This window comes from Parasteatoda tepidariorum, chromosome 1, assembly GCF_043381705.1.
Source record: "Parasteatoda tepidariorum isolate YZ-2023 chromosome 1, CAS_Ptep_4.0, whole genome shotgun sequence".
Classification (NCBI taxonomy): domain Eukaryota; kingdom Metazoa; phylum Arthropoda; class Arachnida; order Araneae; family Theridiidae; genus Parasteatoda; species Parasteatoda tepidariorum.
In genome coordinates, this window is record NC_092204.1 from 29762516 (window position 1) to 29779801 (window position 17286).

General features: G+C 31.4%; 1 protein-coding gene across 2 annotated transcripts in view; it reads right to left on the bottom strand.

Annotated features, from left to right (window-relative positions):
• Positions 1 to 3179: 3179 nt before the first annotated feature.
• Positions 3180 to 17286, bottom strand: part of LOC107438644 (adenomatous polyposis coli homolog) — a 58600-nt gene continuing 44493 nt past the window's right edge. For both annotated transcript variants that reach the window (XM_043043782.2, XM_043043783.2), the window contains exons 12-14: positions 14784 to 14901; positions 11524 to 13838; positions 3180 to 6055 (exon numbers count right to left, since the gene is read on the bottom strand). In XM_043043782.2, coding sequence (XP_042899716.2) covers positions 5815 to 6055; positions 11524 to 13838; positions 14784 to 14901 — 2674 coding nt within the window. In that variant the 3' untranslated portion in view covers positions 3180 to 5814. The remainder of the gene's footprint in view (positions 6056 to 11523; positions 13839 to 14783; positions 14902 to 17286) is intronic.

Below are 17286 nucleotides of genomic sequence, written 5' to 3' on the forward strand. Positions count from 1 at the left end.
ACCATGAAACATATTTTAGACAATGATCTGAAATAAGATTGGATCTATGGCGACATCAGGAATTTCTGCTGATATCTGATCAGTTTGGCATGGTGGGATTTTTTCAATAAGCCAAATCAAAATGTGTGCCTGTGGCGATCCTCTTTTTTGCCATTCAATNTTTTTGCAAGATTTTCCCTACCAGAAAGACTGTTTGCTGATGGAGTAAACATCACTTCTTCGCTCCCACTCAACTAAGAATGATCAAATAAAAGTTACTCTGATTTAATTAAAATCCTGTGTCTGTTTCCCTGCTCGGTCCGACTGCATCATTTTAATATATATATCCTCCGATATTTGGAGCGAGTGAAAATATCAAAATATGACAAAATTAAGCTCCATTTCATGTAGCCAGCAAATGAATAACAATTTTTCAATTTTTGGTGCAACGCGGCTCGAAATTTCTAAACATGTAGATTTAAACTTTTTTGTTTTCTGGTAATGAATAATTTCTAATTAGCACTAAAGGTATAAAATGAAGTGGGTGTTAACAGAAAGAAGCATCTTTATCTAAACCTCAACTTTTTTTTTTCTTTTCTATTTTGTAAACGCGCACTTGACGTTCTTACAATCTTTAAGAAAATAAATAAGAGAAGGCTGAGTTTAGGTTAAGTTGGGGTAAGGTTAGGTTTTTGGCTTCGGTTCAATATGAATAAAAGTCGCCCCCACATTTATCCAACAGTCGACTAAATCTGGAATGACAGTCGCAGGGGACTCAACTGTAGTAACTAGGAGAAATGAGCGAATTTCAGATATTCATATTAGATCCATCTTAAAATATTAAAAAAAATATTTCCAGCATTTCCTCATTGAGTTATTTGCTTTTGTCCCCGGAACTGGTCTTTCGAACATTAACTGGTACAACGTTTACGCGGCGAGACTATTTTTTTTTTATTATTTCTAATAGTGTAATCACGTTTTTTCTTTACCCCAAAACTAGACTGAAAGTTTAAGAAACATGCGTCATCCGGTCTACGTCTTTAAAGGAGAATAGGTGACGCTTAAAAAAGTTCAATTCCTCCATGAAAAGGGAACGTTGTTAGCTTTTTCTTCTTCAAAAAGAGGTTTAATCAGTTATATAACTTAACTTAGAGTCGCTATGACTCGTGGAATAGAACTTTCTCCTTTTAAAGAAGGGATTCTCCCAACCATAATTAATTGATTTGAACTCTGTTCCAAATTCATACCGACCGCACTGATGTCGCGAAATATCCTATAAGGTAAATATATCATAGTTTAGAATTTTCTGACCGTTCAAAAAGTAACTCAAATTCTGTTTAGTCCCGTTAAAAAGTCATCCACGAAAGCTAGTTTGCCCTAATGTGGATTCAGAAGTTTTCTTGTCTTCTGGATTCAATTCAAAATTAAAAGGCTACGGAGTTGAACATTAATGGCCGTAAGCCCAAAAATTTGTCGGGTCTCAACACTGTTTATAAAATAAAAGATAAATTAAAATGATTAAAAATGCGATGTTAAGTATAGAAATTTCTTTGCGCATTAAACGTTAATACAATACCACTCTCGAACAGTTTAAGGAAAAAAAATCTGGTAAGCAATGAGAATACCCTGCACACTCTGAAAGTTTTCAATTACCATTTATCATTTACTTAATTATGGAACATAGATCTAGCCTTAGTTATGAAACCAGATTTCTTCCAACTTATGTGTTGTAGAATAATTTTTCTTAAGACTTTGATTCCATGTTTTACTATTTTCCGTATCACAGTAGCACTCCTTAAATTTTCATTTGCCGCTACTTTTAATGCTATATTCAATAAAATATACGTAAGGAAAAATAATATACATCAAAAATTTTCTTTTTTGCAGATATGGAAGAAATTTTTGATGGATAAATATATATGACCCTGCATTTCAAGGAAATGATCAAAATCTAAACAATGAAACAAGCTTAGTTTTATAAGAAATGAAATAAATATTTCTGTGTGCATTTATATTTGTCTTTCTTCACTCATAACTTCGATTAAATTTTTCAATTTGCAGCAAGTTTTCACTGAAAAACGTTTGTGCGTGTGTGAGTTGGTCTGGTTACTAAGTGAATTTAAAAGAGAACATTGTTAAATGTCAAGTGTATTTCTTTAGTTGATTAACGGATGCAGATAATTTAGTTTCAGATGAGGATTTTTAGTAGAGCCAATTGCATCAAAAAATGATCAGATTAAAGTAGAAAAAGAAAATAATTAAGTTTCGTGAGACTTATCTAAAAGTTTAGTTGTAAAGTTTCTTTAAATATTTTGGACAAAAATAATAATTTTTTTAGCCGTATTCATGTCTTGACCTTTAATGGATAATATATAAAATTTTAGTAATAGTTTTTGATAAAGCATGGTCCTTCATAAGGAAAACGTAAAGCTGGTTTAATTTTGTCGATGTGAACAAATATGTGACTCCAATTTTCCAAATCCTTATGAATAAATATTGCACGTTATGAATGATTTAATGCTGTTGTGAATGATTGGACTGATTGTATTTGCTTTAGTTTTTCTATGAACTTTTTAAAGTTCGAATTAAATTCTGATGTATGTTGTTGTTCTTGTAGCGCAAGAAACTATCTGGGAAGTCTTAGTGATGTTCTATGTACAAGTTTTGCTATAGTGGAATTTATATCTTCCTTCAAAGTTGACCGAATTCATAAAAGTATTGAAAGTAGAAATCCTGTCTAGCGTACAGGCTTTTAAAGTTCTGTGAAGATTTTTAATCAATCCTTTTGGTGATAAAGTGTAGTATTTTGAAATCTTAAGAGTTTAGACAAGTACTACGAATGTTTCACAAGTAAGTATTAATAGACATTTAAAAGTTTTAAAGGATGATGTGTCGAATAGTGGAAGTCTTTTCTTTTCTCCGAAATCGGGAAAATTTAAATTTATTGAAAAAAAAGGATTGTTTTCCTTTTCTTCTTCGATTTACAAGTTTTATAGAATCTACTCAATACAAAACTGCATAGAGTTAGGGTAACACTGAAATCCCCTAAGATCAATTTTTTTCGTCGTCCATTATGAGCAATTATTGGTGATCGACTGTCCTCTTTGTGAACATAAAAAATTGACGATGTTGAGAAGAAAAAAAAATGCTCGCTTTTTCTTGTGACGTTCCTGTTGTCGAGTTTAAATGATAAAAACAAATTTTACTTTGAAATATCTTTATTGACATCATAAGGAATGTGTTTTTTACAGCAATACTTTTATCGTAAATCATCATCAAGTACATTCAAATACGTCATTTGAACAACTCATACATAAACTATAATTTATATTATAAATATGTTTCACTCGCTACATTCCATACACAAACATTATTTCAGTTCATATCTCATCACATGAGTCTTTTTACTCTTTAACGATACGGATGAGTGAAAAATGCCATTCGTCATTCTTTTAATAAAATTACCCCTAACATTGACTGTACACTATATACACACATAGTAAAAAGTAGAATGAAAGTTATTATTGAACATAAACATGAAATCAATGAATAAATAACACCTTTAAAGAATTGCACATGATCAGAATCTTCTTTCTTAATAAATTAGTTTTTACTTCTCGCCATGAAAGGGGATTAATAGGGTAAAGAATTTGTCTTTGTGGTTATTTTCTTTTAGCTACAGATATATATCTTAGATAGATATGCAGATAAATGGATAAATTCCTTTCTAAAATTGAATAAATAAAAAATACATTCTCTAAAATTTGTTCTAAATAAAAAAATACTTTCTTTCATTGCATGTATTTAAATTTTATTTCATGAAATTTTTTTATTTCTTTTCAATTTCTTTTTTTAAATTTTGGTTTAGTCAGATTATTCTATATCAACCTTTACTTTTTCTTAAATGACAGCCCTAAATTTAAAATACTAGAGTACTAACTTTGCCATTAATGCCATGTAAGCTATCAAAATTTTTCGTCCATTTAGGATTATTAGTAAGTTTTAGACAGGTCAAACTAGTTTTAACTTTTTTTAGTATGGCAGCACGTAGCAGTTGTGCTGGTAAGTAATTTTTCCTTTTTTTTTGTCTTTCTTCTTTAAAATCGAATTCCCATTATGTTTTTTAAGGTATTGACATATGAATATATCTTATATATCTAATCTTCGTATCGTATATTTTGTGATAATTGTTTTTTAGTTCAAAATAAATTGCAAAGTAGCGCATCCTGAGAAAAACCTCTACTTTTTCTAAATTTTCTGTTCCTTAAAGTTCGTTTTCATTTGGTTTCTTTTTATGGTATAAGTTATTTTTATATATATGTACAACATATATCTCGGTATATAAGTCTACCCCCTGATTACGAAATTTCTGGTATGTCGTGGATATAAGTTGATTGCTGGAAAAAAACAAAATATAAAAATTTCAGAAATTGAATACTTAAGAAAAATTTCTAAGTTTATAGTATTATTTCAAAAACAACCTTCATATGTAGAGAAAAATTTGATGGGAGAAAGCGAGAAAATAAATGTAAATAACACATTAACAATAGTGATTTAAAGGATAAATAGATACTGAGTTATTAACATCTATCTCAATGTTTGTAATGCATCTATATTTCAAGATCAACGAATGTCCGATTTTATTTCCAGCATAATTTGACCCCCCCCCCCCTGATTTTCGTAAAATTTTCGGGCCCTGAAAAGTCGACTTATGCACCGTAATATATGATATTTCCTTTAATTCAAAAACACATTTTGGTAGTGGCGAACTATCAAATTTTATTGTAGTTTTGTCGACTTCCCTAAAAAATTTCAAAGATGGGCCTAAAAGAGTGTTTTAGAATGTCCATTTCAGGATTCTATTTTTACTTGAGATTACCACAGCGCATTTTTGCATTTCTGATTCAAAAGTTTTTGCTTTTCTCTGTCTAGAAATTAAGCCGATTGTTTTGCCCTTTAAGTGAATAGAGAAGTAAATATTTTACCTGAATATGATTTACAAACCTTTTGATTATAAACTGGACTTTTATGCACAAAGGGATTTCCTAATTCGAAACTATAGATGCAGATTAATAGGCTACACAACTTTATTTTTTAATAATAAGGATGCTTCATTTGCTATAGATTTAATAATTATAGTATCGAATGAGATTAAATAATGGGGTAGGGATTTATAATACAACGAATACACTTTTTCTTTCCAAGAAGCACCATCCCCAAGAAGTAGTAGTAGGCAAACCGAAGTGTGTGGCCGACTACTTCATTCACTTTAGTGATAAAGGTTTTTTCATAAGTTCCTTGGAAGGAAAATTGAAATTCTTAAATAGCGAATCCTGTTGGTGTACAGCCTAAAAGTGTGAAAATAATAATAATAATAACAATTAAAAAAATGATATGAGAGCAGTTTGCTTAACTTTTGTTTTGCTTTAGTACAACAACAAAATCACGAATCTTAAAAAAAATTCGAATGTAATAGCAAACACTTCTTTTCACAAGAAACACTTCGCCTTATAAGGAAATACGCAATTTTTTTTAAAGCAAACAAAATTGTAATTGAAAAGGAAATTACGCGCACACAAACTAGTATATGCCAGTTATTTTAACTTTCATTTGTGCACCAACAGCACCAAATCTTGTAAAAACTTGCTTTTGAGGACAAGCAGAAAAGATTCCACATCATTTCTTGAGGAATCTATCGAATAATCTGTTTCACATCCTGGAAATGCAGAGAAGAGGAGGTAGGAACTAAATGAAATTTTTCCGAGTATATACAGTTATAGACTAGTTACTATTCTGTAAGAATGAGGCACACAATGATTCGGAGGACAGAGTTCTTTAGTTCTCCCCTAATTTAGCTGGAGTCGGAATGAAAGATCGACGACTGGGAATGAAACTTTTCGGAATGTTGGAGCCACTTGGAGACAGGACTGCCTTTTTGGAATCTTCCGTCTTTTGTCTCTGGGGAAGACCTTTCAGGAGGTGCCTGGGTGATTGGTGGACGAGGGCAAGGGAACTCGGTCTTCGGACACCTTTGCCATCTTCAATTTCGAATGTCGGATCTGAACTTTCAAAGGATCTGAAAAAAAAGAATAATATTTTACGGGCTGAAAAAAAAGAAAAGAAAAGTTTTTCGGAATTATAGAAGTATTTTTTCCAGTTGGAAATATAAAAACATTAAGTGGAGGACTTTTATAGCTAACTTTCTTCCTCTTAAAAGAAATATGATTTTTTTAAAAAAGTCAGTGAGTTTTGAGGCAGCAAAGATTGCACCTATTATTACACTGATTTGGAGTTCAGATTCTGTATATCGTATCCGTACGGTCCATACCGTAGTATATATTCTTTAAATTATTGTCAAGAGTAAAAGAAGTGTGCAATTAGGGATCCATAAATTAATATTTCCAAGAGAACTTCATAAAAACCTGAAGAAACACGATTGAGGAAGGTAGAATTAAAATAATAAAAATTTATTTGATTTCTGACAAAAATTTTAAGGTGTTCTTCTATCTTCTTTAATAGATCAGTCATTAAATTGCAAAGCTCGTTAAGAGCTTTCAAAATATTAAAAAAATACAAATGAAAATAACATTTGACTCAGGCTTAACTGACAAACTATTTTAGAAACAATAACGTTTTTATGTAAAAAATGACCTCTGCGGGAAAAGTGCTTTCTGTTAAATAAAATTTTATTTATTTATATTTTTATTGAGAGGTAATTTAAAAGTATAAAATGTATTGCTTATAACTTCAAGTTAAAGTAATTATTTTCACTTTAAATAAGCAAATCTGAAAAAGGTTGAACCATCGTTTACAATTGAACGATTCATTTACGATTAAATTAATACTACACAAAATTAGATTAAAATAAGTTCTTAAAAAATTTCGGCGAAGATTCACAAACAGGATTAAAAATAATAGCTTAATAATAAAACGAATATAGAGCGATGGAAAAGATAAATGGGATTATTTTTATAACATTTATGATTCATGCTTGAAAATCATGAACTAACCCTCGTAATGAAATCATGTTTGTCCTCACTGTTATCCCATCTTAGAAAGACTATGGGATTTGGGATTATTTTAGAACAGCATTAAAACGATTTTTTTCTATTCAATCAAATTGCAGTGAACAAATTGAATTTTCTAACAAAGTTTTCTTTTACTTTAAATTTGTTTATAATTGTATTTGCGCAGCCCGCAATGAAAAACTGATTATAATTTCACTAATTTAAAAAAATAAATTAAAAGAATTTGGTTTTCGAGAGAGTATTTCTGAAATCTTTATAAATATTTAGAATGATTTTTTTTGTTTACGGATTGAAAAAATAATTTTTTTAGCAGCAAAAAAATTTGTTTTTTCTCGAACTAATGGATTGAAATGTAGTACAATTTAAAGGGGGGGGGGCACCGTTTATTCCAAAATATGATTTCTAAAAGATAATTGATATTTGTTGATTGCTAATTGATGTTTCAGCCATTAATAAACAACAAGATGAGATTCAAACTATAATAATATACTAGAAACAAATACGCAGAAAAACATAAGTTATCAAAAATTAAGGAAATACTATATTTAATCATCACTAGTAATTTTAAACAAAAATATGGCTAATTTTATTCTTCCAAACTGCTTTTCCATTTTAAGATGTTTTTAAATTGTTAAACTCCTTGAACAATAATACTTAAAGACGATCCAATCTGACGTCATCACGACGCGTTTTTCGAAGTTTCGCTTGAATCAACTGTCTACAGCGCTCTCTAGCAACACTTAACGGAAAAAGTAAGTTAATTCAGAACATGTGAATAGTTGACACTCTACGTTTTATTATTCAGTCCTTCTGTTCGATTTTTATTTATTTCCGTACGATTATGTTTGTAACACAAATGAATAAATCATAATTCTTTGTGATTTATTGTTTTAAAGTAAAGTTTTTACGCTTCATTTTAATCAAGATCATTGAATTAAGATTGAATTGTGTGAGCTTATGTTAGCAGTTTGAAATTTGTTCTTACTGTGCATTTAAAAATAAACATGAAATTTCCCAAAACATAAAATGACCAAACGATTATAAAGAACTTTACAAATTCAAATAAAAATAATAAAATATAATGATTAACTCAACATATCATCATTCTAACTAATTGTTAGGCTTTTTGCCGTAGTACGGTGCTAAAACTGCTTCGGGCACACTGATGCCATTTTAGAAAACATAGATTTAAAAAAAAAAAAAAAAAAAAAAAAAAAAAAAAAAAAAAAAAAANAAAAAAAAAACAGAGCGCTATCTAGCATTAAAGTGGAAACTCATCTTTATATATTTCTTTGTATTAAACTCCTATGATGAGATTTTTGTTACCAAAAAATAATAATTACAATTTTTTAACATCATGAAATTTTTAATTCTCCAAAACATTACTACATATTACTATCTTTTACATACTACTATCCTATATACTACTATCTTACATACTACTATCCTATATATAACTATCCTATAAATGGAAATATCATAAAACTAATAATGCAATCCAAACTTTCAAAGGCGTGAGGTTTGGCACCACTAGCGGCTAGATACATTAAATATAAGACTATATGTTTATGTACTCACATTTAAGGTCTAGATCAGTTATGTCTTAAATACTGGGTCTAAATGTTACGAACATAAATTTTTTTGCAGCAAAATTTATTTCGTTTTGGCATAAAAAAGTGAAATATAACTGATTAGTAGTCATTTTTCTTTCCTTTATTTACGTCGCTCTAGAGATGCACAATGAGCTATTGACGACGGTCTGGGAAGTGTCCCTGAGGGTGATCCGAAGACAATATAAAACTCGTCACATCCTGTTTTAAAGAGAGGACACATTCACACTCCATCCATCCATCCACAGATCATAATTTTGACCTGAACCAGAGCACGATCAATCTCCGAACCTCCAGAATTATTGATTTGTAATTGGAACTTGGAGGACTTCGACTGATAGAGCGTATACCAGTCAATATTTTGCACACAGGGTGTTTTCAACCGGTGGGGATCGAACTCATGACCTCTGGAACATAGGCTCGACACCCTACTCTCCAGGAAATCCCGCCCGTGATTGGTAATCGAAAGTTCATTTTAATTATCGAATAAACGTGTCAATGTAAAGACTGATTTTAACTTTTTAACGTTAATGCTTATTTACTTGTTTACGCTGCCAGTTCTTGAACAGCCCCATTAAGTTTAATTATTATTCTTAAATTTAATTACTCTTTTTAAATTTACTTTTTTCTCTTAGATATATTGTTTGCTGTCTGATCTCAGTATTCTTTTAACTTGAATTCATAACAGTTAAAGTTCGTCTTATTTTGGCGAAAAAACCCTTAAAAATAAAATTTATTGATTCGTGTTATTAATAATAGCACAGTTGGATTTTAATAAAGTTGCTTATTTGTTTTATTAACCATCAAAAGTGCCATTTTATTTTACTTTATATTTTATAACCGCTGTTGAACAGCCGACCCAAATTTTGGGTTTGCGACTACTAATGTTCAACTACGTAGCCTTGTAATTTTGAACCCAATCCAGAAGACAAGTGAACTCCTGGATCAAGCATAGGGAGAAATTTGCCTTCGTGGAGGACTTTTGATGAGACTAACCTGCATTTGCGTTACATGGAAAGGAAGACCATGAGAATCTCCACCGGTTAGCCTGTCAGCAAGGAGACTCTAACCCATGATCCGTCTACCTTTGAGGATATTTCACGTCAGCACTGTGGTCGATGGAACCCGAATGCGGAATTCGTATCGACCTCGGACCCAGTTCACCTCATTGGAAGACGAACGCTCTATCCTCCCGCACCATTGTTGCTCCAAAAGCGCCATTAAAATAATTAGCAGTTTTTTTAAAATTTAGGCATATGTTGTACTGAACATTTCAATAACAAATTCACTGTGTTGTGTCAATTTATCTCTCACAATTCGTTAAGGCGGCAGTTCGTTGGTGACTCAATTTATCGCGAAAACAATTGTTCATGAGCATGCACAATTCGTCGGTAGAACAATTTATCATGAGTATTATTCGCCATGGACACTTTGTAGCACAAAGCATTGTGTTCCATAAACATTTTATAGATTTATATTACTGTTAGCACACTTGTAACAGTTAAAAAGTTTAATATCTACGTTATTAGACAATTGTTTAAATGTTTTATATGGTCTACTTAGTTGCTTAATCATAAATAGTTTGGATGTTGATTTGATTTAGGAATCAGGTGGTACGAATCAGGCAACTGGTTTTCTGAATCGTATCACTAGCAGACCTCATGAAATTGATTAATTTTCAGTACTTACTGCCTAAATATTATTACCAAAAGTAATATAAATATAAAAAATATGATAGGTATTTTATTATTAAAATATTTCAAATGTAGCTGTCAGTGATTCATAACTGATAAAAATTTAAATGTGAAAAGTGGTACAATTTAAGCAATCTTCCTATACGCTGTTAGTTACAGATTCTGTTTTATCGATTCACTTCTGTCGCTGATTAGAGGATAGGGACGCGTTTTTTGTTACAAAAATAAATAAAATAATAAATAAATAAAGTAATAAATAAATAAAACAAAATAAACAAAATTAGAAAAAGTAAAATAAATTAAATTAAAAATTAATAAGTAAAATAAAATAAAATAAGTATTTAGAAATAAATAAAATTAATAAGTAAAATAAATAAAATAATTAAATAAATAAAATAAATAAATTAATTAAATAAATAAAATAAATAAGTAAAATAAATAAATTATTAAATAAATAAAATTAAGAAAAAAATAAATTATTAAATAAATAAAATTTTAAAAAAATAAATAAATAAAAACAATACTAATTCATTAATTATATATTTTAACAAAATTCTTATCATTAACATTTTTTTTAAAAAAATCATGTGATATTTATTTTTAAAAGCACAGACTCCCTCTTGCCATGAATGTATACAACAATATTAAGCTAAATTTATGTAATTTTATTTGGCAACAACTTTCCATACTTGTTTGCATAACATCAATTCCAATTACTCCAAAAATTTTACATCCGTTTTGAAACAGAATTAGATACTTAAATTTAATACTACTTTATGCTATTACACTTATATTATATTTTTTTCATTTGCTGATCCAATTGTTTATATTTCGGTAATTTTTAAGCATCATCATTTTTATTTAATTTCATAATTGAAAATGCAATTATTTCACTGTTCTTAACACTTTAAATAATTATAAATCAAAAAATAACTCTTAAAACTAAATTAGATTTATTAGATTTTGGTTGCACTTGACCAAAGTCGTTGTGGAGGAAATACAATTTTGCAAATACTTTTACAACTAAAAAAAAATTTGAAGGAACATGAACTGGAATACAATGTTTGACTAAACTGTGGTATTTTCATGAGTATTATTAATAAAGTTATGTCAATTCGTTTCGCCTAATTTTATTTGACTAATTAATCATAATCATGTTTACTTGTTTCTTCAATTACCTGTTTATTATTATTATTTTTTTTCAATATTTACCTTTGTGGGGTCATCCCGTTATTCTTGACTTCATCTTTGTTAAAGTTGCTTAAGTTATTTCCAGACGTCAACGCTTGAAGTTTGGAGCCACGACTGATGTCAGCGGCACTTTTCGATCGAACTTTTCCAGAGTTTTTCCATATTCCGACTATTCTGCTGGGAACTGGCTTGTTTACTTCTGGTTTTGAATTGATATATTTTGGACTACTGGGTGAGTTTGTTTCAGACTGTGAACTTACTGGAATAGATGGAATTAAGTCTTTCGGAATGTTTGATCTCTTTCTTGTGAAAGTTCTAGTGTCAAATACACCACCTTCTGTATCAAAACTTCCGCTGGGGACGACTGTTTGCTGCTGTTCTCCTCGAGGAATGGGTTTCTTACGAGGGGAGAACTGAGGGAGCGATGATTTCCTGACGGAATATTTCGAAGATAATTTGCATGCATTCTGAGGAAGAGCGACCATACCATTGTAGGTTGGAGACAGCACGCAATCCGATGAAGGCTTTGGTGAAACTCCCTTTTGCTGTGTGTCTGGAGACAGGAATAATTCTTCATCAGATTCGTTGGAGACGAGAGACATAGTTTCATCTTCCAGCATATCTCCATTGGAGACTCCACCCATCTCTTCGTCAGAGATTTCGACGTCTCTCAAAGTGTTGAGGATCATGTCAGCGTTCTCCTGCAGAGCTTTTAATTGATCGGCTGTCATGAAGCAGATGTTCTGCTGATCGATGACTGGTGGTTCTTCGGTGAGAGTCAAATTCTCCAAACTATCTTCTTCTTTTCTTTTTGTTGGAGTGTCCTCTGACTCAAACTCTTCCTCGTCACAAGGCAGATCATCTTCGGTATCAGAACCAATCGTATCGCAGCCAATCTCGGTGACATCCGCGATCGTTACCTCCGTGATTTCTGGCACAACTGAAGTAATCTTCATATTTAAAACCAAGTCATCAGACAGAGTGTCTGCATTTTTCGTGATTTGCGAGAGTTCTTTGGCATAAAGTTTTGTAATGGCTGCGGCATCATTCATCCTTTCCGACATACTATCGTTTCTATACACCTTCGCTGAGTTGCGCTGTTGTTCATTCTCTGAACCTTCGAGACTGGCTGTGAGAGAGATTTCGTCTAGCATGGAAGGTGGGTTGATGTTTCCCAAAAGTTCTGACCCACAGCTGCTTCTCTCGCCAGAATCGTTCGATCCCTTAGAAAGATCACCTGTACCGAAATCTGTTGCGAGACGACCTATTTGAAGTTCTCTCAATAGAGATTTTTTCAGATGCTTTGCACCAAATAATTTTTGGCATTCTTTAGTGACAGCTATTTTCAGATTTTCCTCAGACGTTGTGCTACTATTCATACTCAAACAGCCTATTTCTGCCATGACAGACGGGGGTCTAACCCCATCAATATCTGAAAGGCAACTCAGAGTGCTGACCGTCATGTCTTCGGTGCTGTCCACTCTAGCTCCCAACAGAGCTTGAGCTATTTCTTTAGCTTCATCTAAAATGCTCGACCTAATCATAGTTTCGTCATCTTCATCTCTTTCGCTGCAATCAATGTCTTTTTCTGAGACTTCTTCGGAAGACTTTGGTTTAGAGGTTTCATGTGGACAAGGCGAATCATTCAATGTTTGAAAATTGTCTGATGTATCAGATCTGCGATCTTTGTCCTTTCCAGAAGACAGAGTTTCCGTATAACAAGTAAAATAGCTGTTGTCAGAGTCCTCAGTTTTCACAGACATTTCTTGATTTTCGCTTTCGTCCAGTTGGGAAGCTATTGTAAAATCTTCGGGACTAAAAACACATTGCTGCACATCCAGAGGATCGCCGCTCCTATTTTGACCCATTAAAAAGCTCAAATGATTCGTCACTGATTCAGCATCACCACGAATAGATTTCACTTGCCTGTCATGTCTTCTGTTTCCTTTTGCGTCAACTATTACTTTAGCATTCACGATGTCATCAGATTTGCTGATTGACCCACTATCCGTTCCATTTGTTGTCGAACCCTTTTTGTCGACGGGAGATTCTGGTATCCTGAACAACCTCGTCTTTTCAGCCTTTCGTTCGTCTTCTTTCCCTTTTTCCTCGTTGTCTGAAAAAACGTCGATGTCTCCGTCTTTGATATCTAGATTTTTGAGCTTTACGCGTCCTCCATCAAAAGTGTTTACTTTTGGATGCTTCTCCTGGAAGGTTTTCTGTCGTGCTCCCTGGCTAACTTCTGACAGTTCTGGAGTCGATACGTCTACACCGGATGTCGGAAGTATCCTCTCTTCATCACATTCAGCATCATCCCTTTGATCTTGATCATCCATCTGAGGAAAAGGAAAAAATATAGTGTTAAATTGTACAAATAGCTTTTGATCTAACGTTTGGATTTTCATGTTCGGATGTTAGCAGTTACGGGGATAAACTTTTATATATATATATATATATATATATANTATATATATATAGATAGATAGATAGATACCATAATGTCCAGTGAACGAATAATTTACAATGAAACGATTTCGGTAATAAAACTGTAGAAAAACCCTGAGTTAAAATAGATTCAAACGAAGTGGGGCGAAACGGTACTGCCATTTCGGCCTCATTGTCGTTTTGGTTTAACGAACGTTTCTTCCTTTGCCATTTCTGTTTCTCTCTTTTCGATATTGAAGTTTTAAAAAAGTGCCAAATATGAAAACATTTCGATATAGTTGTAATGATCCTCATTTCTATTTCAATAACTTTTACTGCTAACATTTCGCTACTTTTCAAATATTTTTTTTTTTACAAGGTAGAAATTTCTTGAAAAAGAGTTTCCTAATTGCACCACGTGAAGAACAGCAATCCTTATTTATTTAGTTATTTGTTATTGAAATATTGTGATTTTTGTCGTTGAAAAAAAAAACAGTAGTTTAGCGAATTCCCCCCCCCCCACATAAAACGTTTACTTCTGAACTAGAATGCTAGGGAGGTGGTTGCCCTACAGTTGCGTCATTGATAGATCGGGGGATAAAAGGAGTTAAAAACAAAACTCAATTTCTTTCTTCCCACACTTAATAATTTGTAAATACTTAATAATCATTTAAAATTTCTGGTATTATGTCACTGGAAATAATAAGTAAACAATTTAATAAACTAAAAAAGTTATATTTAGGGCCATTGAAACATAACCACCGTAATTAAAAAAGTATGAAATAGGATGGAATGTCTATATCGAAATAGACGAATGAAAGTAATAACGAGACTGATTCGAGAACCTGTAAACTTACTGTGTGATTCGAGTGTTCGATTGCCTCTCTGCCTGTTTCCTGAGTTTTTACTGGGCTGGAGGGTGCTGTTTGACACTCAGATAATTCACTTGGTGACTCAATATCGCTACTTCTGTGGCTGAAATTTCAAAATAAATTAAATTAAGAGTTGGAAATATTTATGAGGAATAAAATCTTTAAATGTAAATGTAACGAGCTCCAGATATGCAATTTTCACACAGTTCATGTTCACACGAGCAAAAGGATCACATAAGACGGTGCTGATAGTAAAAACGTAGTGTAAAATGATGAAAGACTTTTCTGATCTGATTATCATACTCTTAAACATTATTTAAACTGATGGTACTCAACACTCTTGAAAAGAATTCTAATGAAATCAATAAGTTCAAACTTATTAACATTTGCTTCGGTTTTATCATTACAATTTGAGAAATTCAATGAAAATTTAAAAAAACGACTTTTTGACTAAAAAAAAATTATTTAACCGCTTTCGCTCGAACTCTTTTTAAAATGACATAGTTTAAAATAATGTAAAAATTTGCATATTTGAAAGTGTAAATTTTTTCAATTGTAATTAGGTAAAAAGTAAAAGACAATAAACGATTGTTAAGAAAAGATTTTCAGAGAACTATTTTTTGATAGACGAAGTTTTAAATTGGGGGCTGAAAGTTTTTAATTCACTTCAAAAATTTCTTATACATTGTGAAATACGCAAAAAAGGGAAAATATGATTAATTTCCAGATTGCGATAGATCTTGTTTTGATGGTTGATAAACCCTATCTGTTCTAAGCATTTTCAGAGAAGGCATGTTTTCGTGCTTGATTTTTAACTTAATAATCGGTCAGCACTTATTAATTAGTATACTTGAAGCCAAACGTTTAAATCATTTAGATTGGCACTTAATACGTGAAAATGGGAACAGAATAAAATAATAGAGAGAACAATGGAACAAAAACAATTCAGGGTAATATCATCTTTAGGCTCATTAATCTACACAACTTATAAAAATTTGGACACCTATGAATATTTAGTATGGTGGAATTAAAGACTGGGACTTTTGTTCAAAATTCATGATAAGCTGAATTGCACTATTATGATGGATGACAGCCTGTTTCCGAAGCTGTGAGAGTTTTGCTAGTTAGACCTACACTACTTTCAAGGTAAAAACACTAGCTGTCATTTTGAGAATTCCACCGTGGATTGCCAAGGTCGACATGAGACAAGTTTTCTTTTGAATAGTTAAGGCTGGTTTTGAAGGCTCCGTCGTTATATGAAATGATGCTTTTTTGAGAATAATATGCTATTTTGATAGCTGTTGTGAATTAGCAACTGTTACTCATGACTTTTCGATCAAGCATAGCTTATCTAAAGCCAGAGCTGTCTACGCTTATTTCGAAAATGGTAGGACTAAAGTCAAAACATCAATATGGAGAAAAGTCACAGTTTTGTGAAAATAAAAAGCGTTTTGTGGCTTAATTTTTTAATGTTTAAAAACTTAGTCCAATGCTCTATTACTTGGGCTCAAAAAAATTTGCAAAAATTAAGAAGAAGGTAGGGATTTTCATAATTTTCATCAGGGGGGAAAAAGGTCGCCAAATTGGTGATTTTTAAAAGAGCTTAATAACTTTCAAAATATTTAAGTTTTTCTTTCTGTTCTAAAGTCTAGATAATTCTTCACGGTAAGATTAGATATATAGTTTAAAATCATTGCATTGTTTCAAGCACTTAAACTATGGCTTTTTTTTTTATTTTCCTTGGCGACAGAGCTTCGAAAAACAGCGTTTATGTCTTGAATAGCTTAATTATAATAGGAAATTAAACAAAAATTAAATAGATCATTAGTAGAAAAAGAAGAAATAACGATTACGAGAAATAACGATTTGGAAGTAAACTTAAATAATAGATTTGTGTTAAACCTTGGATATGTTTAAACTGCATGATAACTTTATAAATAGGTAATTCTTTTCTCATTGAGGCAATTTGGCTCCGTGACTTAATATTTACTGAAAGGTGCGTGATCTTATAATTCATTTATTTATCCGATCATTCATTTATTCATATCTATTTTAAAAATTCATATCCTCGCCTTTTTTCTTTTCTTTTTCAAATTTTTTTTATTTTTATAAATTATGTTAACAAATTACTTCCTGTCAATTTGTCCAGGCAATGGAAGATTTTACGTGAAAAAATTGGCTGGAGTTTCTTTATTTTTTGCTTACTTATGTTTTTTGGCGTACAGGAAACGAATATGCATTTTACGGGCAAACATTTTTTCCTGTAAATATTTCTTTCTACTGAAAAAAACTGAAAGAACCTGTTTCTTTTGCAGATAACTTTTTTATTTAAGATAAAAAATTTCTGATTACATATTTGAAAAATAGTGCAAACTGCCTATAAAATCTGTTAAGTATTAATTAAGTGCTCGGAAAAATAGAATTTTGCATTGGAATGATGACTCACTCAGTACTTCAACGAAAGAAATAGAGAGAATTATTAATAGAG